Source organism: Puma concolor, chromosome B4 (assembly GCF_028749965.1).
Source record: "Puma concolor isolate L17-30 chromosome B4, mPumCon1.1.hap2, whole genome shotgun sequence".
Lineage (NCBI taxonomy): Eukaryota > Metazoa > Chordata > Mammalia > Carnivora > Felidae > Puma > Puma concolor.
The window spans coordinates 130,234,669-130,260,706 of record NC_141673.1 but is presented as its reverse complement, the minus strand read 5'-3'; the positions used below and the strand labels follow the sequence as shown (position 1 = coordinate 130,260,706).

Sequence of the window (26,038 nt, the reverse complement as noted above, 5' to 3'; positions counted from 1 at the left end):
CAGCAGAAATAAGGGAAGTTTGGACAGATAAAAAGCATCTTCTCCGGGGGCACCTGGGTGGCTCAGTCAGTTGGGCATTCAACTTTGCCGAGATCAGGTCATAATCTCGCGGTTCGTGAGTTCGAGCCCCGCATCTGGCTCTGTGCTGACAGCTCAGAGCCTGGAGCCTGCTTTGGATTCTGTCTCCCTCTCTCTCTGCCCCTCCCCCATTCATGCTCGCTCTCTCTCTCTCTCTCTCTCTCTCTCTCAAAAATAAACTGTAAAAAATTTTTTTTTAACAATTTAAAGAAAAGCATCTTCTCTGGGGGGTTAGCTAATCGTAAATGGAGAGCAGATATTAAAGACAATAGTATCACAATATACTAAAAAGCCTAGTCAGCATACACAATGGTTACTGAGTTGTCAAGTTAAACTTGGTAAATTTAACACTGCAGCCTTTCTAGAGAGGTTACTTTAGGTCCACTCCCTATTTCCTGTGTAAGCATTTGATTAAAAAACAAGATCCTAGCATTTACAACAACATGGATGGACTTAGAGGACATTATGCTAAGTGAAAAGAAGTCAGAAAGAGAAACACAAATCCTGCATGATCTCATTTACACGCAGAGTCTAAAAAGTTAAAAACGAACCAAAAAACCACACTCCTAATGAAAGGGATCACGTTTATGGTTGCCAGAGGCGAGGATGGGGGCGAGGGTGAGGGAACCGGAGACAGGTGGTCAAAAGGTGCAAACTTCGGGCTGTAACATCAGGTGGTCCTACGACGGAAGGTATGCGTGGTGACCGCAGCTAACTCTCCCATGTGGTATCTTTGAAAGCTGCTAAGAGCGTAAATTCTAAAAGTTCTCACCACAAGGATAGAGACTTTTTTTTTTTTTGGTAACTACAGGAGGAGATGGATGTTAAATAAACTCATGTGGCGTTGTATACCTTAACCTGGTACAGTGCTTCATGTCAATCATATCTCGAGAAAACGGAAAGATAAAAAGATGGACGTCCAACCGAGACAGCTTCCCCACCCCCCCCACCCCCTCCTCCTCCCTCTCTTCTTGCAGTGTGGTGGAGAAGGATAAATTCGTACCTGATGCTGCGGCTGACCCAGAACCTACTCGGTGCAAAGTACAGACTCGTCTTGACTGCACGTGGCCCAAGCTGGGCACTCACTGCCGATGCCCCGGCAGGCACTGGCAAGCGGGATTCGCGAGGGGACGAAAATGAGGGCAATGGTTTTGGCGGCCTCGTGCACTTGGAGGCAATGCACGGAGGATTAAAGAGAATCATGAAGGTTGGAGGATTAAAACTCGAATCAGAAAAGGACACGTTTTAAAACGTGCACAAAGAATGATTAATTATCAAATTCTTTCCTTTACCCTCCTAGGAGAAATGACTCAATCAGCGACTCTCTCTCTCTCTTTTTTTTTTCTTTTTCTTTCCCCCTGCCTCTGCAAACATCATTTGTTATGGTTAGAATCCTGAGGACTGTGTCACGGCCTGCCAGGAGGCCAGTCAGAAGTATATCCATCAGCCTAGAGCCTCTCTACATTGCATTATATATAAAAGAAACAATGAGTAGTGTGCCCAAGCGAATCCAGCCGAGAGCCAAAAGCTACGCTCAGCCCGTGTATCACTGACAACACACAGCCTGGGCCACGCGGAGGCCAGCTGCTGTCCTGTCTGTTTCTAGGTACGTCAAGTGTGGCCACCACCCAGGAGACGGCGTGTGCCCAGGTGCCCCCTCTGCAACTGCCTTAATTTTCACACTCGTGAACATTTTTCCACCCCTTTTTGCCACTTCCAGTTAATCTCATGCATATTTATGTACCAATTATGCAAATCCCCAGATAAAAATGCATTAAGCACCCATGATTTAGACTGGTTAAGTCTATTACATGGCATAATGAAATTACTGCATGATGTCCAATTTACCTCAACACTTGCTTTAAACTGTCAGTAAGTTATTAAGTCCCCACAACACAGCAAAATTTAGCTCTGGGAGGCTTTCTTTGTCCAGCCCATCATGATACCCTGAAATCAGAAACTTCAAGCTGAAGCCTTACGAAAGGGGGAGAATATTCCAGAATAGGCTTAATGAGGCATAATGTGGGATAAGGTTTAAAAATGACAACACATTGCCACTGATATAAGTCTTTGGGTAAATTTTTGAGAAACATTGGGTAACTTCAACAACACAGGACATAGCAATTTAGAAACTAAAGCCGAGTCTCACCGAGGGATCTCATTTCACAGTCAGGTCTTGTTTCCTAAGTATGATGATTCTGTAGGTGACCAAATTCAAGTGTAACTTGAATCTTCAATATGGAAATATAAATTTCCAGCGTCAGAAATAAGGAGATTAAAGAAGAATTCACAGAAACAATTTAACACACACACACACACACACACACACACACACACACACACACACAGCTTGAAGTCTAAAAATTAAAGGGTTTGAATGAGACTCAGTTTGCTATGGAGAGATTTTATGTTTGAAGTTTGGTGGGACCCAAACCCCCATAGTTTCATTGTTCATTAGGTGACGTGATGGTTAAGGAACAAACTGTGATGTGAATTAAATGATAAATATAATATACGAGCAGTCTGACCCCTGATATCTATTTTTCCCCTATCACAGCATGCCATTTTCATGGGCCCACAGTGTGATTTATACAGTGTCTGGGTCCTGATTCATTTGCATAGGGAACTGCCTTCCAAGTCTAGCAGAGTTGTACTCACCTAAGGTTATGAGCTCAGATCCACTGATCTGATGGGAGCATGAAACTGCACGACACCAGGACAGGAGGTCTGAGGCAGCAATTTCAAAAGCTAGCCAAATAAACAGATTATCACGCCATCCCCTAAGGCATCCATACCCTACCCTGTCAATAAAGGGCGCCATTTGCCATTCTCTTTGCAGCGGTAGAACATAAATGAACTGGTACCTGCCGTTTCCACAGCCCCTTGGATTGAGACATGCTGCCTGCACCCATCACGACTCGGCTACACGCTGAGGGAGTGCAAACAGGTCACTGAGGGGATCTCACCAGAGATCAGCCAGCCAGCCAGCCAGCCGGAGGGCTGGAATTAGAACCTCTGGTAACAAACTCTCTTGGGGTGATCCTTCTAATGAGTGACTATCAGACAACTGGGAGATCACGAATTCTCCCCAAGGATGGGATGCTTTCATGCTTAAGACCCTAGTTTTAACATTCTCTTATGAGATCGTGGTCGTGCTCATTAACTAGCAGGAAAAAAAACTGCTCAACAAAAGAGTCTATTTGTGTTGGAACCACTGAACGGAGCATCAAAGAGATGAGGTAAATCAAAGCCTTACTCTATTGGCTGTAACCATTCTGTGTGGTTATATAGCCAATTTCCCCCTGATATTTTTGGAAATTTCTGAATAAAGAAAGTACTATTTTTAGCGTTATTTAGAACTTTTGGCCCACCCATGTAGAGTTCTCTGTGGATGCAGCAAATACCACACAGACTCCCCATCATCTGAGCTTTTAATGGAAAGCCCCAGCTCCAAGGCATCTCGAGTGAAAAAGCAAACTCCAGCCAAGGAGAACAAGTTCCCAGAGCCTCCAGGAGATTGTAAGCAGCTCCCTGGGTGCACCCTTAAATGTTACAGGACCAAGTTCTGACCAAGATGTCAGGCGAGTCCGGTGCTCTGGGCTCTTTTCTGCAGGTCTGGGAGCTCTCCGAGAACACACTGGCTTCCAGAATGCATTAACCTACTTTCCACAGAGGATTCCCTGACCCTCTTGCTCTGAAGAAGAGGAGGAGGAAAGAGGGTATTTCCAGTAAGAGCTGGGCACGCTCTGCTTTAAACGTGTTACTCCTCCTGCTACACACAGCAATGCCGCCAGAGAAATTGGTACTTCCTGCAACGAACAGCTCCCGGGGCTGCACAGCCTCCAAGAAGAGTGATTGGAAATCCTGCTAAAATATGGCTGTCTAATCAAGCGAGAGGGGAACTCATTTGCCAGGATTCCCATTGTCCGCACTGACAGATGGTTCTCTCCCCCCTGCTTTCCCCTTCCCACTGCCTTTGAGGCTAGCCTATTCTTTCAGAGATCCAGCCTAGTTCTGAAAGAAGACAAAAGCTCAGTGAGCCTCCCATTCACAGAGGCTCCGGGCACCTCAGCTGCCTTTTTTTTTTTTTTTCCAACATCCAAGCAGAATCAAAAGAAATCGAGATTCACTCTCCTTACCTTGGTCCTCATCGGAGACAGAAGCCCTTCCATTTTGGCGGAATCCTCATGCCAGTTGCTGTCCTCTCCAAGTTACTCTCTGTGTGTGCTGTCCTTAAGCATCCCACACGAAAAGAGCCATGCGGGGAGTCCTGGTCTCTCCCCTCTCCCGGGCGGTGCCTCTGCACCGTCACCCTGTCTAACTTGAATCTCCAGTGCCTGGAAAGCACTGTTCCTAGAGCAGCCCGCTCGCTTCCTCACCCTCTTCCCTCTCTTGCTTCTCTCTCTCCCGAGCTCTCTCCTCCCTCCCTTTCCTCCCTCTCTTTCCATAATCTGCCTAGAGCTCTCTGTGTACCGTGCTCACTTGACAAATGATCCCTGTCTTAGGTACCGCATTTGAGCCAAGAAAAGTGATCTGAACCAAACCACAGGGGCGGCTCACCCAGGAAAGGAGGCGAGAGGGGCTGAGCTCTGCCCGGGCGTCCTGGGCTCCTGAGCTCAGCTGTGCAGTCGCTCTCTCTAGAGCTGACAGCTGAAGGCACTGCTTTGGTTCTCCATTCATTTCTCTTTTAAGGAACAGGACCCTGAGAGCAGTGGATCCAGGTGTCACCATTACTCAGCTGTTTTTCTGAAAGCTGAAAAAGAAATCTCACCTCTCGGATATTTCTAAATGCTCATTTGTTTAGCCCAGTTGTTGACACAGCATCTGGATAGTTAACTGGATTTTTTTTTTCCTGTCTGACCAGATGTTTAAGAGCATATAAGCAAAGCCTCTTCTTAGGAAAAGTTTCAACACTGATTTATAGACTCAGTTCCTAACAGCGGAGCATAAAATAATAAGCACGTGTAGCTCTCCAGGACTCAGATAAACCAGGATTGACTCTCTCATTCGACATTGCCAGTCACTTGTAAAAAGTAGCCAGTGAGAAAATACTGCAAAGACTTGGGTCAGGGCATAATGAAGTTGAAAAGAGGTTTTTTTTTTTTTTTAACTTTCTTATGTTTAAGGAGTTTTCTATATGAAAATAATTCAACATCTCTACTTCAGCAGGTGACTCCTTAATTGTAGCTAAGAACATCTATACCATTATAAGGGATTTCACATTATATAATGTGACACACACAGACCATATGTGAACTCACCGATGATATTTAAGGCTGACATCCTGTGTCCTTTGTTCCTTGGATGGCACTTGTCCCTCTCTCTACCTGCCACGACTCCCAAGACGTCTTGAAGATGGGGCCATCTATGCTGGTTCTCCAGATGGTGTCCTAGGATGGTCCATTACTCTAGTTCTTAATCCTTGATTACCTCAAGTTTTTTTCTAGTTCATTCATCTGTATCCAAGGAACTTCAGATTCTACACCAACTACATTACACTGATTCATTTCCTTGGCTAGTCCCCAGTTCTCTATTCTTAACATTTTCCCCCTATTATCTTAGGTGCATGTCTACAACCTCATTCACACTTAACCAGGCGCTTACCTCCTCTGACCAGAGTCTTAACATCCTGACAAATCCTCAATGGCTCCAACCTACTGAAAGTAATACTCTGTCTTTATATAAAATATCTTTGCCATTTCTGGGGGCCTCTGGACCTCGTTATCTCTTGCTGTTGGCTTAACCATGACGTTTTCTTACACAGTATCCTAGTGTTTGGGGTCCCTTAGTCTTTTGTTTTATTCATTCAATCATTCAATAAGGAGATATAATGCACCTACTGTGTGCCAGGAGGTTTTAGTTTCAGGTTATAGAGTGGAGAGTAAGGTAGAGAAAGCTCTTACCTCCATGCCTTTATATTCTGTTTGCTACAAAACTCAACCAACTCACCAAGCCCTTTCATCTGTCATCTCATTTTTTACTTCGACCTCTACCCATGATATTGTGTTTCTCTAGAGGATTGCAAACCCTACTAGGAGACTCTCCCTTCCACTAGAGCTTTGCTTTCTTTTGGCCCTCTTCCTAACTGGGTACCCATTATCAACTTTCTTTGATGCAACTAAAAACGAATTTATTCACAAGAATTACATTCCTTCACTGCCATCTTTAATTTTATTTCCTCTCCTCTTCCTCAGCCCTCCCTCTATCTTCTCAAAGGCTTTATTTTGGGGTTGGGGGAGGAAATCACTCTTTGTATGTTCAAGGTATCATTCCTCCTCTGCCTGACTTACTAGCCGCAGATATTCGGACAGGCCTTTTACCCTGGCCGTTGTAGAGCCATCACTCATCCCATGTGCCATGTTCAGGTTTCATCCTGTTGGATTGCTCCTGATTTAAACAAGATATATCTGTGACTTGCTTTTTACTTTTGGCAACTCTTTCCTGAGCCATTCTATTCTGGTCTTTGTCCCTTCCTAGTCCCAGAGACCCTCTCACCAGAATTATCAATCAGAATCACTCCTCTAGAGTTTTCTCCTTGACCTTTTTTGTCTGTGGCACAACGGATCACCCCCTGCTGCTTGTCAGTCTGACCCTAAACTTTAGTTATAGGGGTAGAACAGACTGGGATGGTGTCAAGGTAAAAAAAAAAAAAAAAATCAGACTAATTACATGTGTAAGACTGGTTGTTTTCTGACAAACTCTAAACAGAGCTTCCGGAACCAAAACTACTTTCCAAGGCTAGGGGAAGGGTCTTTAGCAAGGAATTGCGAATATCCTATATCATCTCACCATATAAGGAAGGTTTAGCTTTTCTGGTTGTTTACATTCCAGTCCCCCAGCCCCTGGAGTCTGGGTTTGTTCATCGTGTTTTTATAGTGGTCTGCAAGGTCCCTGACTAAAGCAACCCCCTGGGAATCAACAGGATTCAGAATCCTATTAGGATCTGGAAATGATGCTGATGGTGATGATCGAGATGAAGGTAGCAACAGGTGCCTTGTCCCAGGCACTGCACTCAGAGATTTTCACGGATTAGCTCCTCCTATGAAGGAGGTACCATTCTTCTGGCTATTTTGCAGAAGCTTTGGTTAATTTGCACACAATGGACCTGTATTTAGCTCCAGGAGGCCACACGTAGTGAGAATGCTATTTCCTTCTCATCCCCACCAACATACAAAGACTTAAATGCATATTTCATCATCTATTCTTTATTAGTCAGGGGCTTCGAATTAAGCATTTGAAAGTGTATTATTTTAGGCCATCGTGTTAACTTTCTGTCTCTCATTCATTGACTTGTTCACAGAACCAATATTCATTGGCCATCCATCTCAAGCCAGGTACCATGGAAGACACTTATCAAGCACAAGTCTTGTATTCATTAAAGCGATTTGTAAAGTGGAACGTGCCAGTCAATTTGTTACTAGCATCTCCAAGTCCTTTAACTACTGAGTACACCATGTCTTACCCCTAAAGTAGTTAGACTTATTTAGCGATGGGAGGGGGCAGGAGGAGAGGTGGTAGTTGCAGGAGGGCTTACGAAATACTCTAATTTAGGCAACAGATGTACCATGTCAATGAAAATAATCATCGGATCATTAGGTGTCCTAACACCATGGAGAATGGTCACTGTTGCCAAAACAGTCAGAAACGGGAACCCCCATTCACCGCTCTACATCCCAGGTTCCCTTATGTAGGGGTGCTCTCTGCTTGCAACTTCACGTTTTAAGAGAGTTCCTTCAGCTTCAAAAAGGGCAGAATTTACAATCTGGGATTAACTCAGCCTTGGAAGAAAAAGTCAATGAATATCAAATATATAGAAACTGGTGAAATATCAATTAAGTGTGTACCACAGGGAAAGGGAGTCTTAGCTGCAATCCAACTCAGCAAATTCCCACTGGGTGGTGAGGGCTTCTGACCTACAGAGGGAGCGTCCCTGTTCCAAGCAACCTCTTTTAGCAAATCTCCTTGCATTTGAGCCATTCTTCTTCCCCATTTTGATGTTCAAAAAAAGGAGAGGAGAAATGGATGGATGGATGGATGACCTTTATAATGAACCTCTCTAGACCAGGAGCACTTGGAAATGTCACAAAGGCCATTAGATAGGACATGGTCAGAGGCTCAGATTTCCCATCTCTCCTGCATGAAAACATTGACCCTTTCTTCCTCACATCTTCACCATCTTCAAGGTTAATTTCTTTAGGCCCCTTGTAGTCTCTGGGGACCACAGCCAGTTGCACAATTAAGGTTCATTATCTGAGGATTGGGTTGCCTTGCTTCATAAATGGTTTTCGATTCATTAAGGTAAGAGGATTGTGACCTGACAACCACTTAGGTCTTTTCCTCTGTGACTCATCACTCTTTAGTTCCTACTGGGAAACATCTTCATTAAGACTTAGGCTTTGGTGTGATAAAGGATAGAAAAGACCTTATTCCTGGATTGGTTCCAGGTATCTTGGGCAGCACTAAGGGAGTTATTTAGCTGAGGCTATAAATCTCCTCCCGCTTTCAACCCCCCTGGCCTCTGCCCCTCACCTTGAGCCACATTATTGGTTTTGCTTCATACTGTAACTGCCAAAACAGATCACGGAGAAAATTTTCGCTTACTACACGCTAAACTAAAGTGCTCAATGAAAGTTGTGATTTAATTTCTAAGCGCTTGAATTTGTTTTACCTGTGTAAGGATAAGCATTCTATACGTTACTGTAAAACAGAGATTTTACAGTGACTGGCATTTTTGAAAGGGTGCTCACATGCGTTATCTTTTTAAAACTTCACAATAATTCTGTTAGGTGTGTGTGGCAGGTATTAATTTCCATTTTGCAAGAGTAGGGAGATGAATAGGAAGAAAATAATGTTTGCTGAGCACCAGCTTTGTTCCAGCCGTGACCTTTAAAGCACCATCTCATTTCATTTTCAAAGGTATGTTATGATATGTTATTATAATAATATTATTATTCCCATCTAACAGATGCAAGAACTGAGATTTGAGAGAATTAGTGTTGTGGTAGGTTGCATCATGTAGCTTCAGTTATTCATGCATTTTGTCATCTGTCCACTTGCCATTCAGACTTGGTCATGCACTCTTTTTCTCACTTTTCTCTGGGTATGGCTATGTGACTTCCCTTGACTGATGGAGTGGATGTTAACAAATATGGTACAAACAGAAGCTTAAAGATGTTCCTGGGTAGGACATAGGAATTATGACCTGCTGATTCCTGGAGGAGGATGAAAGAAATCCAACCTACAGACTTGGGAGCAAGCTTAGCCAACATCAGCTGAGCCCAGGATAGATCAGTAAAACTCTGCAAACTTGTGAACACGCAACATCTGCCACTGTGTGGCACCCGGTGGTATGTTTGTTATGCAACTAATGGATATCATAACTAATCCAAGACCAGAGTTCCTAAGTGGTCACACAGGAACCAGAACCTGACACAGGAAGACTTAGAACTCCACATATGTCAAGATTTCCTACTCTACTGCAGCTCTGAGAGCAAGTCATGTAGAGTGATGGAAATACTTAATGGTTATTCAAGTATTTCCCAGAGCTCCACATCAGAATCTGAGCTTCCAGACATACAGACTGGCACTTTCATGTTACAAAACACCAAGTATAAGACCTACGGCATTTCATTCCCCGTGTTTCTTCTTCCCTTATTTTCATTCGAAAATGGCGGACGACTAGGGGAAAGAGTGGTGTTAGGTTCTATGTCTTGGTTGATCAGTCATCTTGTCTTTATGATCTTTCAGATTCTCTGTCCCATTTTCTAAAGCACAAGTGATTGCCTAAAGTTATCAGCAATCAGTACAGCAGTTAATTGGATTCTAGCCCTGGGAGACTTCCTTAGCAGCTCTTGTCTTTCTGAAAAAGTGCTGTATGGTGGGAAGAATAAACCTGCCTCTTTTTTTTGCATTATTGTGCACGCTTGAGCTGGAAATGGGTCTCTACCTACCCCTGTGTTTTATGAAGAAGTATGAGGAACAGAGTGACATTACTTTGCAAAGGGTTTGGAAAGAGGTATTTCCATTGCTTGCTTGCTTTCAGGGTTTCTGGTTTAAGCGCTTTTGTGAAGAGGGAGGCAACCAACAGCTGCCCTGGCCTCAGATCATTACTCCAGTGTTTGCTTAGGAGACCTCTGGGAGCAGAGATAAGGAAAAAGCTGAGAGGAGCATGCAGGCGGAAGCGCTGAGGAAGCTGCTGGCACTTTCCTTCCTTCCCATCCCTGTAGAGCCAGAATCGCTCGGATGCTCCTCTAATCCTCTCCACCCACCTTCCCTCAAAGAGGGCTTTCAGTTAGCATTTTATAAGGTCTCCTGTTTCTGCTGGAAATAAGGCAGTACGGCGCTAAAGGGTGTCATGAACGGGGAACATTTTTTTCTTGAGATCTCCCTCAAAATGTTCAGGAAGGTCAGGCCTCAGACAAGTCCCTTTCAAAAACTGGCTTGCAATTGTTTATCGAAGCGTGTGTTTGGATGGGATAAGAATGACAGCGATCCAAAGAGATGGGAATCCAAGCAGTTTCTGCTTCTGAGACTTGTTGGAACCCTGAAGCTGTGTAAACAGAACGAGAACTTTTTTCTCTAAAGGGCCAATCCTGAAAGCTGGGGGTGTGATTGTGGCCATCTTGTACAACCCTCTCCATCTTATATCCTAAAAGCACATCATTAACCACTGAGCTCATCTAGGCTTGGCACTGGGGTGCTGTGGGGTTCTTTCAAGCCACACATATGTGTTAAGAAATGTCTCAGTCCATTCGGTCTGCTATAACAGAAATGCCATAGGCTGGGGGGCTTATAAACAACAGACATTTATTTCTTACAGTTCTGGAGGCCGGGAAGTCCAAGATCAAGGCATCAACAGATTCAGTGTCTGGTGAAGACCTGCCTCCAGGTCCACAGACAGCCTCCTTCTCCCAGTCTCGTCACATGGCAGAAAGGGAAAGGAAGCTCTTTGGGGCCTTTTTAAGGACACTAATCCCATCATGAAGACTCCACTCTCATGACCTAATCACCTTCCAAAGACCCACCTCCCAATACTATCACACTGAGGATTAGGTTTCAATATATGAATTTAGGGGGACACAAACATTCAGTCTATAGAAAGAACCCACTGGATGTCAGGCCCAGTCAGAGGCTCTGCCCTGAGGTTGTTACCAAGGTAATGAATGTGGGTGATGGCTCTTGAAAAATTCCAAGGATTGGAGATGAAAATCCCAATTTGGGGAGGGAGAACTAGCCCAGAGGGTTGGACCACAAAGTGGAACCAAAGGTGGAAGGAAGTACAATTCACCCGACATTCTGGATTAAGGCTTCCTAGAGGGGGCTACTCTTGTGGCTTCACGGCTATCTAGAGAAGATCACTATGTTGGGGCCATTAAGATGGCGCGATGGGCGTGCTGAAGTATGGGATTGAAGAGTGGATTTCAGGCCAAGAAAGAAACACATGCCAAGGAAATCTGGGGGCCGAAAGTAGCATGATATGTGAGGGTAGAGGTAAGAACTCTGAGGTGTGCAGAGTGCTGATAACAATCTCCAGGTTGTATGATCTCTGACGCTATTTTTCTTAATTTAAAACTTAATTTATACCTTTCCTCCTTTGAAAAAAATCTACACAACATGCACAAATAATAGGCATAATTCACTTTATACTGTCAGTGTTCTTATGAAAAGTTGCATGTTAATTTATTAAAATTCCACGGGAAGTTCTTTTATATTACGAAGCCTCATTCTTTTAAGTTATCTAATATCACAAGTTGAAGTGCGCCTACCTGAATCGTACTTGCTTGTCTCTTTAATTGACAGTAGTGGGATTACTTAATAGTGGAATTATGTTGAGAATGTGACCTTTCAAACAATAAATGTGCCTCAATGTGCATTATTTTCATAGCTCTGAGGGGTTTTTCAGATCAATTCTGCATCTTAAATTTCATTGGCCAGTTTTGACCTGAGGCATAAAGGAAAATAATTGCTCGCCTCAATTTCTTTCTGTGTTAAAATCATGAAGTTAATGGTAGATATTGATGGGCCTCTTTTATCCAAAAACCTGGAAGCATGTTCTGTTTTGCAAACGATATCTTAACCTTGATATCCAAGTATGTGCCTTAGAAGCAGAACTGTTTTTTCTCACAAATGGAAAAAGAGGCACCAGTGCCCGAGGTCACAAAGTCAATGACTTTTGGATCAATCAGACGTGAGGAATATTTCTGCCTCAATTCTAATAAAACATGATTTTTCTGATTCAGAACCTCTGCCTGCACCTGAGAAACCAAATTGTGAATGTGAACAGTATTGACTTTAAACATAATGGCAATTAATCACACGAACCAAGAGAAATGATGAGGTATGAAACACAGCTGCAGAAAAAAAGATTTTGCTTGAAAACTTTGCTATGGTTTCCAAGCGTGGTCACGGAATGATCACCCAGCCATGGTCAAGGGAAAGGAAATGGAGCAGATCGTCAAAACTCTTCTACCTGAACTCATTTTCTCTATCTAGCTTATGGAATGATCTTGATGATCTTTCCTGGCTTCTCAAGGCCAGCTTTCTAGTCTATCAAATGTAAAATGGGAAAATCACGAGTTCCCACATGTTCCAAAACCTTCCTGAAAAAAATGGTACTTTCTTTCCAATTTAAGTGCATTCATTTGCTCAACAAAGATTCAAGATCTCGGTGCAAGGCACCGTGCCCAGCTCCCAAGGGGCAGTCTGAATATTCACAGAAGCACATGCCCAGGCTGGACAAGACACAACTTCTTTTTCACCTCAGTGAAATAAATATCTCCTAAAGCTTCTGTCCAAAGAAACTCAGATGTATGGCACACAGGCTATGTGTCAGAATAGAGAGGAGAGAAGTTTGGTGAGTAAAGCCACATTTTTTTTTTTAAAGGAAATGCTGGCTTTCCTTGCTGTATCCTCATGCATGGATGGCCAGGATGTAACTCTGTGGGCATAGTGGAGCACAAACAAACATGACCACTAAAGTAGTGTGGGGTGTCTCCCTTTCATGTCTGAATATGTTTACATAGTGACACAACCAGAGAGCTTGGAATGAAAGAAAACAATGCCCAGGAGAGAGGAATGCTTTGAATCTGGGTCGCTGGACCTTGATTTCACTTCTTCTTTGTCAAACCAACCTCGGCCTATTACACATTTTGGCCATCCTTTGCCAGAGTCTGTGTCTGGACAGGTCTTTCTTAGGCAGTTATCTCCGCAAGAACATTCCACCCACCTTTTCCTATGATGTGTATTATATGGTGTAGCCCAAAGCCACTATGGGGTCGAATCTGCATGTCTGCTTCAAGAAGCCTAGAAGATGCTGTTTGCGTAAGGCTCTTGCTTCCTGGGAGACCCTGGAAGAAGGACTCAGAGATGGATTCTTTTCATTTTTTCATTTAGTTCTAGACATCCACATGAGAGATGCTTGTGACTTAACCTCAACATCTGTAGGGTGTTCTTGGGGAAAGAGGGGTCATCCTCAGCAGAAGGAGAGGTACTAAAGATCAGAACCCCACAACGAAAGCAAAAACCCAAAACCCTGGCAAGCCCCAGCACTATGCGCAGCCTTCCTGACCCTCCTGAGGACTTAGGGTTAAGTCCACCAAAACAGAACTAGAACACTAAAACCTCAAGGACCTATTGTGGCAGGACAAAAAAAAAAAAAAAAAGCTCCATGTATGCAGAGGGAATGTACCTCATGCGTAAGAAGGTACAAGGGTAACAGCATTATAGGTGAAGGTAATCATAGCCACACAGCTACGGCATTGATGTTGTAGCACATATCCGTAATATGCTTGTCAGAAGAGTGACAGGGTGGCCCTGGAACCAGAGTCGGACGTGCGTATGACTGGCAGCAGAACCAGGACTTGGCAGCCACATGGAGTATCTCCAGTGGCCACATGACAGCCAGGCAGTTCTAGAGGGATGTGGTGGTGGCCGACAGGAGAGAAGGCTGGTACCAGTCAAAACAACAGGGAGGTGAAATCCAGCCTAGTCTTGGAAGGCACGGGCTGAGCTGGGCTAGACCCAGCAGAAGCAGGACTGGCCAGGTTCTGTGTGGAGTGGGACAGGATAGGAACAGCAGTGAGGCACAGATAGCCTCAGGAGTGGCTCCAAAACAGCAACGGGCAAAAGTAAAGCCAGAGCAGAGTTACCTGGGTCAATGGTAAGGACAGGAGGTCAGTCAGAGCACTGGCTGCACAGAATCCATGGTCAATGGAGCAGTGGAGTAGGTAGGAGTGTGCGCTGGGCCCACGTGATCATGTAAGGAAACACGATGGTCTGAAAACCCTGCTGCTCTTTTATTCAATGTCACCCGCGTGTGACCCACAGTAATAGACCATGCATCTTCTTTCCTCTTAATGATATTCATAGCCTCCTAAGAGAGGAAAGGGTTACTCAGCCTGAGGCTGCTGCTGTTGGGTTGAGCCCAGGAGTTTTGACCAGAGGATTCAGAAAGGGAGCTGTGGCCTTCACCTGGTCAAGGTGGCCCTGGATAAAAGTTTTACCCTCAAAGACTAATTTACAAAAAAGAAACAGCTTATATTCTATTAATACAATGATGCTACTTCTCAAAGGCATGGTAAGCCTAACTCCATGATATAAAAGCAAAGGATACTGGAATGGAATTCTATATCAAGTGTTTTATCCACTCATTTCACAGATGGGTATTGAATCCCAGGGAGCTCAGTGAATCTCTTTAGATTACACAAGTCCTTAGAAAAAATCCGATATTCCTCTTACTCCAACATACTGTCTATTATACGCCCTTTGTAAATAAAGGAATTTTGTTTAGACCAGGCTAACAAATGCTGATAGAATGACCTGGAAACTCTCCGTAGACATCTGCTTTGACCTGCATCCAACCATTTCTCTGCTCACCCTCAGTGTATGTGGGGAAAAGGCCAGCCAAGTGTGGTGGGCAGAAGAGTTGGAGGGGACTTGGGCCCATTACTAGGAAGTAGTCAAGAACACTTGCTGAATGACCTATTTGGGGGTTAGCAAGAGACAACTTGGTTTTTATTTGAGTCCATAATTTGCTAGGAAAAAAGGAAGATAAAACAAAGAGAAAGGGAGGTAAATTGAAACATATGATGCATACTCCCCTAGGGCACTGGCTGGAAAATGAAAGCCAGGTATGATTCTGCCCAGTAAGGAGGCAGAAAGTAGCTTCTGGTGGTGGCCAATCTCTCTATTGCTTGAAGAGGGAGGATGATGTGTGCCATTGGCCTCATGGGCTGTATGGCCATGGGCTCCCCATTTGCCCACAAGGAAGGTGAGGGGATATGTATCCCATAATGCGAGTTTTCATGTCTAATACGTTCCAGGAAAGATAACCCCACATGCTTGTAGTTCCCTCAAATTTTATACATCCCAGCACCTTCTTTCTCCCAAATGAGATCCCTCTCCAGACTTTCCAAACACTGTCATCAACAGTACTAATTCTTACGGCCAATGTTATCCATATCCTTGTCTGCTGCCTCTCCTCACGTGCCAAGTTCCCACCGCCTGATGCCTGGGCTGTGTCAGTGGTCTCTTGGTTGCTTTGGCCAGTGTTTCTTTCTTAAACTGTACAATTGCGTGCATAGCAGTCCCTACTAAGAAATGTACAATGGCTCCCCACTACATGACAGTGAAGTCCAAACTCCTTAATTTGGCTTTCAGAGGCATCCACCACCCTTTTTCCTACTTACCTCCCCTCCTGCCAAACACATTGTTCAATCATTCCCACTTGGAAGCTACCATTCCCACCTTCCCACATTGTTATAAATGTTTATTTATGTTGAGGGAGAGGGAGAGAGAGAATCCTAAGCAGGCTCTACACTGTCAGCACAGAGCCCAATGCAGGGCTCAATCTCACAAACCATGAGATCGTGACCTGAGCCTAAATCAAGAGTCAGACACTTAATGGACTGAGCCACCCAGGTGCCCCCCACCTTCCCACATTTACTCCCGTATCAAGAATTTCCCCATTAATCAATGATATCAAGTGATAAAGAGCCCAATACCCACAACTTTGTAAGTACTCCATAAATATTAAATGCTCCTTTCAAAGTCCACATCTATTCCTCTTCCTACAAGAAGCTTCTCCTCCTCAATCCAATCCGCTTCTCTTCTGTAATGGCTTTTGGACATCTAGTTTAGGTTATCTTTTATTGTTATCTTGTAACCTTCACCTCATTGTAACCCTCAAGCACAGGCTATCAGAGCTCTGTGTTTCCATCAGTATGTATAGCATCCTGTCCCATAGATAGTAAGAGCTTAATCCCTCACATTGATGATACTGTGGCATCACCAGAATGTGGTCCTTAGCTCCAAACATGCTTACATCACTGGCTCACCTTTTAACCACCACGCAGCAAAATTCTAGAAATGCAAGAATTTTAGATGAAGAAAGGGATAAGAGGAGGAAGGTGAACATGTATTTATTGGCTACCTTCTTATACAAGGTACCATTTTTTTGGTTCTTTTATGAATGTCCTCCCATATAAAGAAAAAATAATATAAAGGAATGAATTGATTCTGCCAGGATAACAAATGTTGCTGTCATTACTTAGGCCTAGAACCCATAAATTTCCAATGCCCACTGAAAAACAGCCAACATCAAGGTTAGTTTAGATGGATCTTAACCTGATGCTTAGTACTGAGAACGGTAGTACAAATGTTGGGAACTTAAGTCGGCCTCAGTAAGAAAACACTTATAAGTTTAATGAGAGCTCCGGAGAGATTTCTATCTGTCTTACTTAATGCTTGCAAGCTTCGTGGTGTTCTCTCTGATTCTAAGTGAGGCCACGTAGCACCTTGATACTTCTCATACATAAACCCAGGGCAGCTGGGGTTCTCTTGACATGACAACACCTTCCAAACAGGTTTGAAAAAACTTGTCTAAATTTTTAAAATTTTATTTTAGGGGGAAGGGATGGAGAGAGAGAGAGAGAGAGAGAAGGAGAAGAAGAAGAAGAAGAAGAAGAAGAAGAGGAGAGAGAGAGAGAGAGAGAGAGAGAGAGAGAGAGAGAATCCTAAGCAGACTTCATGCTTAGTATGGAGCCCATTGCGAGGCTCAATCCCACAACACTGGGATCATGACCTAAGCCAAAATCAAGAGTCGGAAACAACCAACTGATCCACTCAAGTGCCCCAAAACTTGTCTAAATGTTTTATAGATAGTACCTTTTGAGTAAGAAAAGGGTCATCACTTTGGTCATCACTCCGCTTTCATAGATGGTAAAAATGAGGTACAGATCACTACAGTGACAGCCTTTCATGACACACTATTGTGGCCTGGCTCTCGCGAGCTAGGCTGCCACTCACCCTAGGGTGAAAATGGTACACTTTTCATGGCTAATGACCACCACTCATATATTGGTGGCAACTTCTAAGACAATTGGGCATCACAAGTAGGAGAAGGGACTTTTATCCAGATGGATATGCAATTCCTGAAACAATAATACTGTTGATATAGAGCTGTGGCTCATCAAGGCAAGTAGAAGGGCCAACTGGCAGGAAAAAAACAGTCACAAGGTGGCTCTTGTTTGTAAGGCTCAGAACCAATGGGAATGGAAGTCCTTCATCGTGGCCCCTGGTCTCTGTGTCACTAATTAGAAAATACAACCAACTGCTTCTCTATGCTTCCTATGCAGCAGTACATGAGGCATCATGTGACTACACAGAACAAAAAGTAGCATCAGGCCGTTGCTATGGAAACCTAAGGACCATCTGAATTGCTATGGCATCATAAAAGCAAAATTCCAATCATCAGCCTTTAACCACAGGGCTGTTGAAATCTACCTCATATTTTTAGAATGTGTGACATTTAACACACTGATGAGTATTTCTAGCTTCAGAATACATTCCCCGCTTTCATATTTAGATGGGATTTTTCAGTTCAACTGACGGGAATTTTTTTTTTCTTCTAGGAAATGTGCCGTCTCCTTAAGAGAGAGTGCAGCTCTTTATACACATTATTTCCTAGATGTCGCTTCAGTCGTGTATCTTATTTTCTCTTGACTCTATAATTAAAATTATATTCTCATTGGCTGCCTATCTCCTCTTCCACCAGACTCTCCCTAGTTGTATGTTTCATGTCCCTAGTGGAAACGTCATCTAGGTCTTAATCCCCACTGGTTTTAACCGATCACACTTTAAGCCTTAGCTGCTAATAATGAACTGTTCTGAGTCCCAGCCAGAGGGGCACGGCTGCTTCCCTGGTGATTATCTCTCAGGTTGCCATCCCCTTATCATTCAAGGTGATCCCCATTTACTGACTTTTCCAGGCTTTGTATAAAATCTTTTTCTGGATCTGGAATCGTAGGTATGTCATTTCCACTTTCCCCTAGGAGAATTGCTAACAGTATTTGGTTTAACTCTGTATACTCCACATTTTGGATATATGTGTCTACACGCACACACATGCTCACTAATACATTGTTTATCTTGTTTATAGAGGTTAAAAGAGCTTAATCGGCCGTGAAAGACGACTCTTATAACCTAGTTAGCTTAGAAGAAAGAAAAAGGGAAATTCTGAATATAGAGTCGGGAAATACAAATTCTGCTCAAGGAAAGCTGTTAAGTTAGTACACTGTTGTGTGACAAGTGTCCTCCACATCTATTTTGTTCACCCAGCACCAGCCTCTTCACACCTTCGGGTTTCTGTTAAGAGCCTTCTCCTTTGAACCCCTTTGCTTAAGAGAGTTTCAGGCTCTCTTAGACTTATTTATTTTCTTCCCTTCTTTAAACCTCTCCAAAGAAATGCCTTCTTGTTTTCTCCACAGTATTAGATAAGTTCCAGCACATTGGTGAGCGTGGCACTACCAAGGTGTGACTTTCATCTGTGAATTTCCAGGAACTGACTTCTCTGCCATTGTGTTACTGAATTTAAAAGCATAATGAATTCCTAGAAAGAGCGTTTCAGCATTTTTGAGTCACCTTTTTCTTCCAGGGGTCACCAGACTCTTCCAGAGGATGATTTATTTATTCACCACTACATGTATAATCTTCCCCCCCACCCAAAAAAAAAACACTGCACTTGTCAGGGCTGTGTATGGAGCAATGTGAGCTAAACATATTTGCACAGAGAACAATGCCACAAAAAGAGAGAAAGAGTAACAGCCTGATTTGTTGATTCCTACTTCAAGGACTGCACTGTGCCCTTGTCAATATCTAGGTCAAGTTAAATACTGTGTTCAGAAATTCTACTCTGGGGCAACCATGGCTAATTTTGTTTGGCGTTTGAAAACAATTTCTGGCGATCGTTACCTGGTGAAGAACATGCTCTTGCTTCAGATGATTTTTAAACATGTTTCTATTGTCTACAAACCAATGGACTGTACTCTACCTTGGTTTTTCCTGAAAGGTTGGCTCTCAGTCAATCAATCAGCCAATCAAGAATAACGCACCAAGGGATGTGCCTTGCATCGATAACTATGCTGTGGGGCAATGAGAGAGCCCTTACTGATACTTTTACTTAACTGTTCCAGGTCTGCAGACCTTCTGTTATCAATGAGACACCAAACTCCCAAGAAACAAAAATGGCACCGTGCCTTGCCATTTAACTTGCATATGTCTCTTATCACGTTCCAACTTTGACATAACCACGAGGGAGTGAGTGCATAGGAATGCGTGCAGAACCAGACCCAGGTGAGTCTCCAAAAAGCATACAAATTTGTTGGGCAGGGAAGAAACGAGAAGTCATAATAAGTAGAAGATGGCCTATGACATGGAACAAGATGTTGTAGCAGACACCAGAAGTGCTATAAGAATGCAGAGACACATAAGTTAAAGAGGAGAATGCGTGGGGGAAAACCTTATGGCTCCCCAGAGATGTGGTTTGGGATTTTCCAAATAGGCAGAATCAGAGACAGGGGCAGAGACAAAACAGTGAAAGACAGAGTGGGTGACCTCACAGGGTAATTTATGCAGGGCAAGAGTGATAGAAGATAGTTCTTGCTTAGATACCATTGCGCATGGGTACTGCTCGTCAGAAATTGTCACCTAGATCTCCGTGTATCTAGTTTGCCTGGTCAGCAATAATTCAAGAGCTTCTTTAAATCTGAGGCTTTATAAAGGCATAAGGATTCATGGGGAAAAAAACCCTGAATACCATGGAATGAACAATAGAAACCTTGTTAATCAATTTTCTTAACTATAGCACATAAGCAATAAACTAAAAAGTACACATACATGTATATATACTATAGACATATGTGAAATGACATACTGATGTAGTCATAGTTAGATTGCTATTCATGTTTTTTTTTGATGTTTATTTATTTATTTGGGAGAGAGAGAGAGCATGAGCAGGAGAGAGGCAGAGAGAGAAGGAGACACAGAATCTGAAGCCGGCTCCAGGCTCTGAGCTATCAGCACAGAGCCTGACATGGTCTTGAACTCACGAACTGTGAGATCATGACCTGAGCCGAAGTCCAGCGCTCAACCAAATGAGCCACCCAGGCGCCCCGCATAGTTTTTTGAACAAACATGTATGCTTAGAAATATTGCTATGAAGTTCTGCTGTCAACCCCAGACTCTTACGAATCCACTGGCACATTTCTCAGTTTGGTGAGACTGAGGGAAATGTATTGCTGCTTTCCGGGGCCTCTTTGTTCTGTTCCCCAATTTTTCTGTTGTGGATGTTGAACACGTGGAATGTCCGCTCCTGCCCACGTCCCATACTTATCTGAAATTTCCCCCATGTAAAGGTGGATATGCACACGCTATGGAAATTCCCATTCTTCCTCTACGCCTTGAAGATGACACTCTAAGAAATAGAATTTTTATGAGTTAGATTTATATGACTAGCTGTACACGTTGGTAAAGCACAAACATGTACAGACCCCGGGGAAGTTCATGCCCTCCATCACGCACTCTGTAAAATCATCTGCTGCTGCCTGCTGATGCCCAGGGAAGGCTCCTGCCCTCTCTGGTCATGCAAAGACACGTGTGCGTGTGTGCGTGTGTGGTACATGTGTGTGTGTGTGTGTGTGTGTGTGCGTGTGTGCGTTGGGTAGGTAAGGGGAAACACTGAAGACCCTGAATTTTTACAGGAAGAAAATTACTTTCAGGATACGGACCTTTACAAACATCCTCTCCCATTACTCACAAAGGAACGATTACTCCCATTTCACACACGAGTCCATCAACCTGCTCAACCCTCACCTCCACCCCTGCCACGTGCCCCAACCTCACAGTTTGCTGTTAGACTGATCCAGGATCATTTAGGTATGTGCATAATGCCGCATCTCGCCATTTAGATTTTCTTCTTCTTATTGAGGTGAAATTCACATAACATAAAATGAACCATTTTAAAGGGAACAGTTCAGTGACATTTCGTACATTCATAATGTTGTGCAGTCACCACTGTTCTCTAGTTCCAAAACTGTCGTCACCATAAAAGAAAATGGTGCAACTCAATAACAAAAATTGATTAAGAAATGGGCAGAGGATCGAAGTAGACATTTTTCCCAAGGAAGACACACAAATGGCCAACACATACGTGAAAAGGTGCTCAACATCACTAATCAGCACAAAAATGCAAATCAAAGCCACAATGAGATGTCACCTCCTACCTACTAGAATGGCTGTTATTAAAAAGACAAGAAATAGCAAGGCAAGAATTGGGAAAAAGAGAAACCCTCGTGCACTGGTGGGAATGTAAATGAGGGCGACTAACCGTGGAAAACAGTACGGAGGTTCCTCACCAAATTAAAAATAGAAACACCATGTGCTGTAGCAATTCCACTTATGGATATGTATCCAAGGAAAATGAAAACACTAACTTGAAAAGGGATCTGCCCTCCCGTATTCACTGCAGCGTCATTTCTAATAGCCGAGACACCACGGGAACAAGCTAAGTGTCCATCGGTGGACGAAGGGGTACAGAAAACACGGTATCTTTCTGTTTGCGACAACACGGGTGGACCTAGAGGGCATTATGCTAAGTGAAATAAGTCAGACGGAGAAAGATAAATACCGCAGGATCTTACTTCTACGTGGAATCTAAACAAACAAATAAATAAAGCCAAACTCACAGATACAGAGAACAGATTGGTGGCTGCTAGAGTTGGGGGGTGGGGGAGGGGGGAGAGGTGAGTGAAACGGATGAAAAGGGTCAAAGGCACTAACTTCCAGCTATAAAATAAGTAAGTCATGAGGATGTCATGTATGGCGTGGTGACCATGGTCAATAAAACCGCACTGCATATTCGAAAGTGGCCAAGAGAGTAGCTCTTCAAAGTTCTCATCCCAAGAGAAAAAAGGTTGTAACTACATGGGAGGGATGCTAACTGAACTGATTGTGATCATTTTGCAATACATAAAAATATCGAATCGTTACGTTGTATACCCGAAACTAACATAATGTTATACGTCAATTATATCTCAATAAAAAAACAAGTCCTATATTGAAAAATTACAGTCACGGGAAAACACAGCATAACAGTTGTGACCTCATCAGCGCTTATTAATTTCTTTCCCTTGAAGCCTAGACATAAAGAAAAAGGGGATTCCTAACCATTAAAATAAAAAAAAGGAAATGTTGTACCCAATAAGCAGCTTCTCCCCTATACCTCTAGCCCCTGGCAAGTACCATCCTACGTTCTGTCTCGAAAAGGTCACTCATTCTGGCATTTCATATAAATGGGACCATGTGACATGTGACCCTTTTCCATCTAGCTTCTTTGTCATAACAAAAATTTTTTAAAGTAATCTTTATTTTTTTAGGCTTATTTATTTTGAAAGAGAGAGAGAGCAAGTGAGCGAGCATGTGCATGAATAAGGGAGAGGCAGAGAGAGAAAGAGAGAGAAAGAATCCTAAGCAGGCTCTGCACTGTCAGTCCAGAGCCCAATGCGGGGCTCAGTCTCAAAAACTGTGAGACCATGACCTGAGCTGAAATCAAGAGCCAGTTGCTTAACCGACTGAGCCACCCAGGCGCCCCACAAAATGTTTTTGATGTTCATCCACATTGCAGCATGCTTCGGCACTCTATTCCTTTTTATGAATGGTATCCATGATCTGTATATACCATAATTTGTTTATCCAATCAGCAGTTGACATGTGAATTGTTTCTGGCTTTTGACTACGGTAAACAGTGCTGCTATAAATATGCATGTGTATATATTTGTTGGAATACCTGTTTTCAAGTTTTGGGGGGTATATATCGGAGCGTGGAATTGCAGAGTCCTAGGGTAATTCTACGCTTCACTTTTTGAGGAACCCCCCAATTATTCTCAACAAGACTGCACCAACAGCGACATTTAACCTGGAAAATATTGAGAATCCCGGAAAATCTTACGTAGATTTCTCAAGCTGCTCTCTGACCCATCCTATCCCCTAGCAGGTATCCGGGGGACAGAACCGGCTATGTGTGCTTCCTGACAAGAGTGACAGGTTTTGGGGCGCCTGGGTGGCTCAGTCGGTTGAGTGTCTGACTTCAGCTCAGGTCATGATCTCACGGTCTGTGAGTACAAGCCCTGCGTCGGGCTGTGTGCTGACAGCTCAGAGCCTGGAGCCTGCTTTGGATCCTGTGTCTCCCTCTCTCTCTGCCCCTCCCTGTCATGCTCTCTCTCTCTCTCTCTCTCTCTCTCTCTCTCTCTCTCTCTGTGTCAAAAATAAATAAACATTAAAAAAATTAAGAAAAAAAAGAGTGACAGGTTTCATCTCCTCCAGGAACACAGGCACCTGTAAGCAGAGACCACGAGTAGGTAAAAAGAGAAATACAAGAGGTCAATGAATGTGTCGCAAAGTCAACCAAAGCTTCAAGAATGACCTTGCCTTTGATGTATAGAAATTACCCTGAGAAAGTCGCCCAAGATAGCATAAATATTTATATTCAAAGAAATTATCATGAAATTATTTTCACAGTGAACATTTAAATGTCCAATCTGTAAGAAAATGTAATTCTATCAAGGTACACACAATCAACTTTCAAACAACATTTTATCTGAGTAAGTGTTCACGATAGGCTATTCACTGAAGAAACAGTTAATCACAACTACATACTATGATGTCAAGTTATAAAAATGATGCTATAGATTTATATACAAACACATATGTGTGTGTTTGTGTGTGTCTGGGTATGAGTGTATGTGTCTCTCTCCATATGTGTCTGAAAAACAGAAGGAAATGTGCCAAAATATTTACAATGGGATCCTCTGTGATTATGATTGTCATTTTCATGTTTATCTCCATTTTCCAAATTTCCTACCATGAAAAATTCTATGACAAAACAAACAAATAACAAAGCACGGAGATGATTTCCTAATATCCACTTGTTTCTTCAGTGTTTCATCCATCTCTACCCTTCTTCATTCATTCATCAACCACATATTGAGCTCTTTTTCTCCCCACAGAGTTGGGCTGGGCAATGTGGGAGGGATGGTGGAAAAAAAACAAGGAGGGTTCTTACTTTTAGGAACTTTTTATTTCTTTTATTTTTTAATTTTTATTTTCTGAGTGAGAGTGCACAGGTGTGCAAACTGGGGAGGGGCGAGGGGGGGGATAGAGAATCTCAAGCAGCCTCCACACTATGAGCACAGAACCCAACATGGGGCTCCATCTCACGGCCATGAGATCACGGCCTGAGCCAAAATCAAGAGTCTGACACTTCAACAACTAAGACAACACCCAGGTGCCCCAACCATATCTGGTTTTGAAGAGGAGTATCCCATCTCTTCTTTAGATGCTTCCAAAGCATTAAACAGCCGTCTCTCTGCTTAGTTTTATTTTTCCTTCATTCCCTAAGAGTGAAATAGCAATTCTTATTCTCAGGGCAGGTTTAAATAGAGCAATGAGAATTATTAGTAGTATCTGTTATTTATTTCTTCTAAACATCAAAAATAATCTACCATATTCCCTTGACATCCCTTTTTATGTAGGCTAGATGTCCTAATTTTTATTTTTGCCTGAGTGGAAAAACCCAGAGGGGTTAAGGATGTTGCCTATTATAATCCAGTAAATTAGAAACAGAGCAAGACCAGGAAACCAAATCTTCAAAATCTGGCCCAGCATTTCAGTGGGATTTGAAAAGAAAAACATACCTAGGAGAGAAGCCTCTCTTTGTGAGATAGTAAATCTTTCTCACAAAAGTAAAACGTCTCCCCTGTGCTCCCTTGCATAAAAAATCAGTTACCATCAGTAAATAGCAGAGGGGCTCAGGGCTGCAGTTACAGACTGAAAACTACCTGTAAAAATTATTTCCCTAAGGTTCCCCATTTATTCTGTTCTCTCCTCAGGTAATAAATAAACTTGCTCAGTTTTAAACATGGAGTCTGACTCTTCCGGCCGCGCGATCTCCAGGGGTTCCTCTGTTGCAGGCAGATTCAAGCTGGGGCCAGTCAATTCCTTACACAACTGCCAGGGAGGGAGCTGGTAGTATTTTCTGAGGGTGTATCCAATTATAAAAATAAAGTAGCAGCTCCTGGGATTAGGTACACCCTCTAACACATGTACAGCCCAGGACAAGTGACCCAGAGGAAGGCAGCCATCGTCTACACTGTCATAGGTTCTGGTGCCCACAGTCAACACATACAAACCAAGAATCGGAACCAAGTTGTTATTTTCCACTTTGCAACACCAAAATTTTTCATTCAGCATAATCAGGGAGCAGCTACTTAGTCTCTTTATTAGCTTTGTGTGAAAGATCAGTAGAGAGGCAGAGATTCAATGAAGACTTTCCCAAGGAATACAAGTCAATCAAAATGGCAGAAATGCAAAAACATGTTCTGATTCTAATGTTAAAACCCTTCCAGCATACCAACGAGCGAGCATATGCACCCGCATGTGTACACACACACACACACACACACACACACACACACACACACACGAGGCACATGCACAGACCTAAGGGAAATATGGCAGGGATCTTATTAGTAGAAACCGGGGATAACTGGGGTCAACTGAGATTCTGGGGTCAACCAGAAATTAACATCAACTCAGACCTGACCTACTCAAATATGACCTACTCTCCAAG

General features: G+C 43.2%; 1 protein-coding gene across 3 annotated transcripts in view; it reads right to left on the bottom strand.

The window, feature by feature from the left end:
* The window catches only part of FRMD4A (FERM domain containing 4A), a 612,063-nt gene that overhangs the window by 449,004 nt on the left and 137,021 nt on the right, over nt 1-26,038 (bottom strand). Inside the window, exon 1 of one of the 3 annotated variants that reach the window (XM_086714889.1) lies at nt 4,218-4,392. The exons of the other annotated variants lie outside the window; for them this stretch is intronic. Within the exon in view, the coding sequence (XP_086571015.1) occupies nt 4,218-4,250 (33 nt within the window). The 5' untranslated portion in view covers nt 4,251-4,392. Of the gene's footprint in view, nt 1-4,217; nt 4,393-26,038 lie in introns of those variants that run through there. 3 annotated transcript variants of the gene reach the window in all.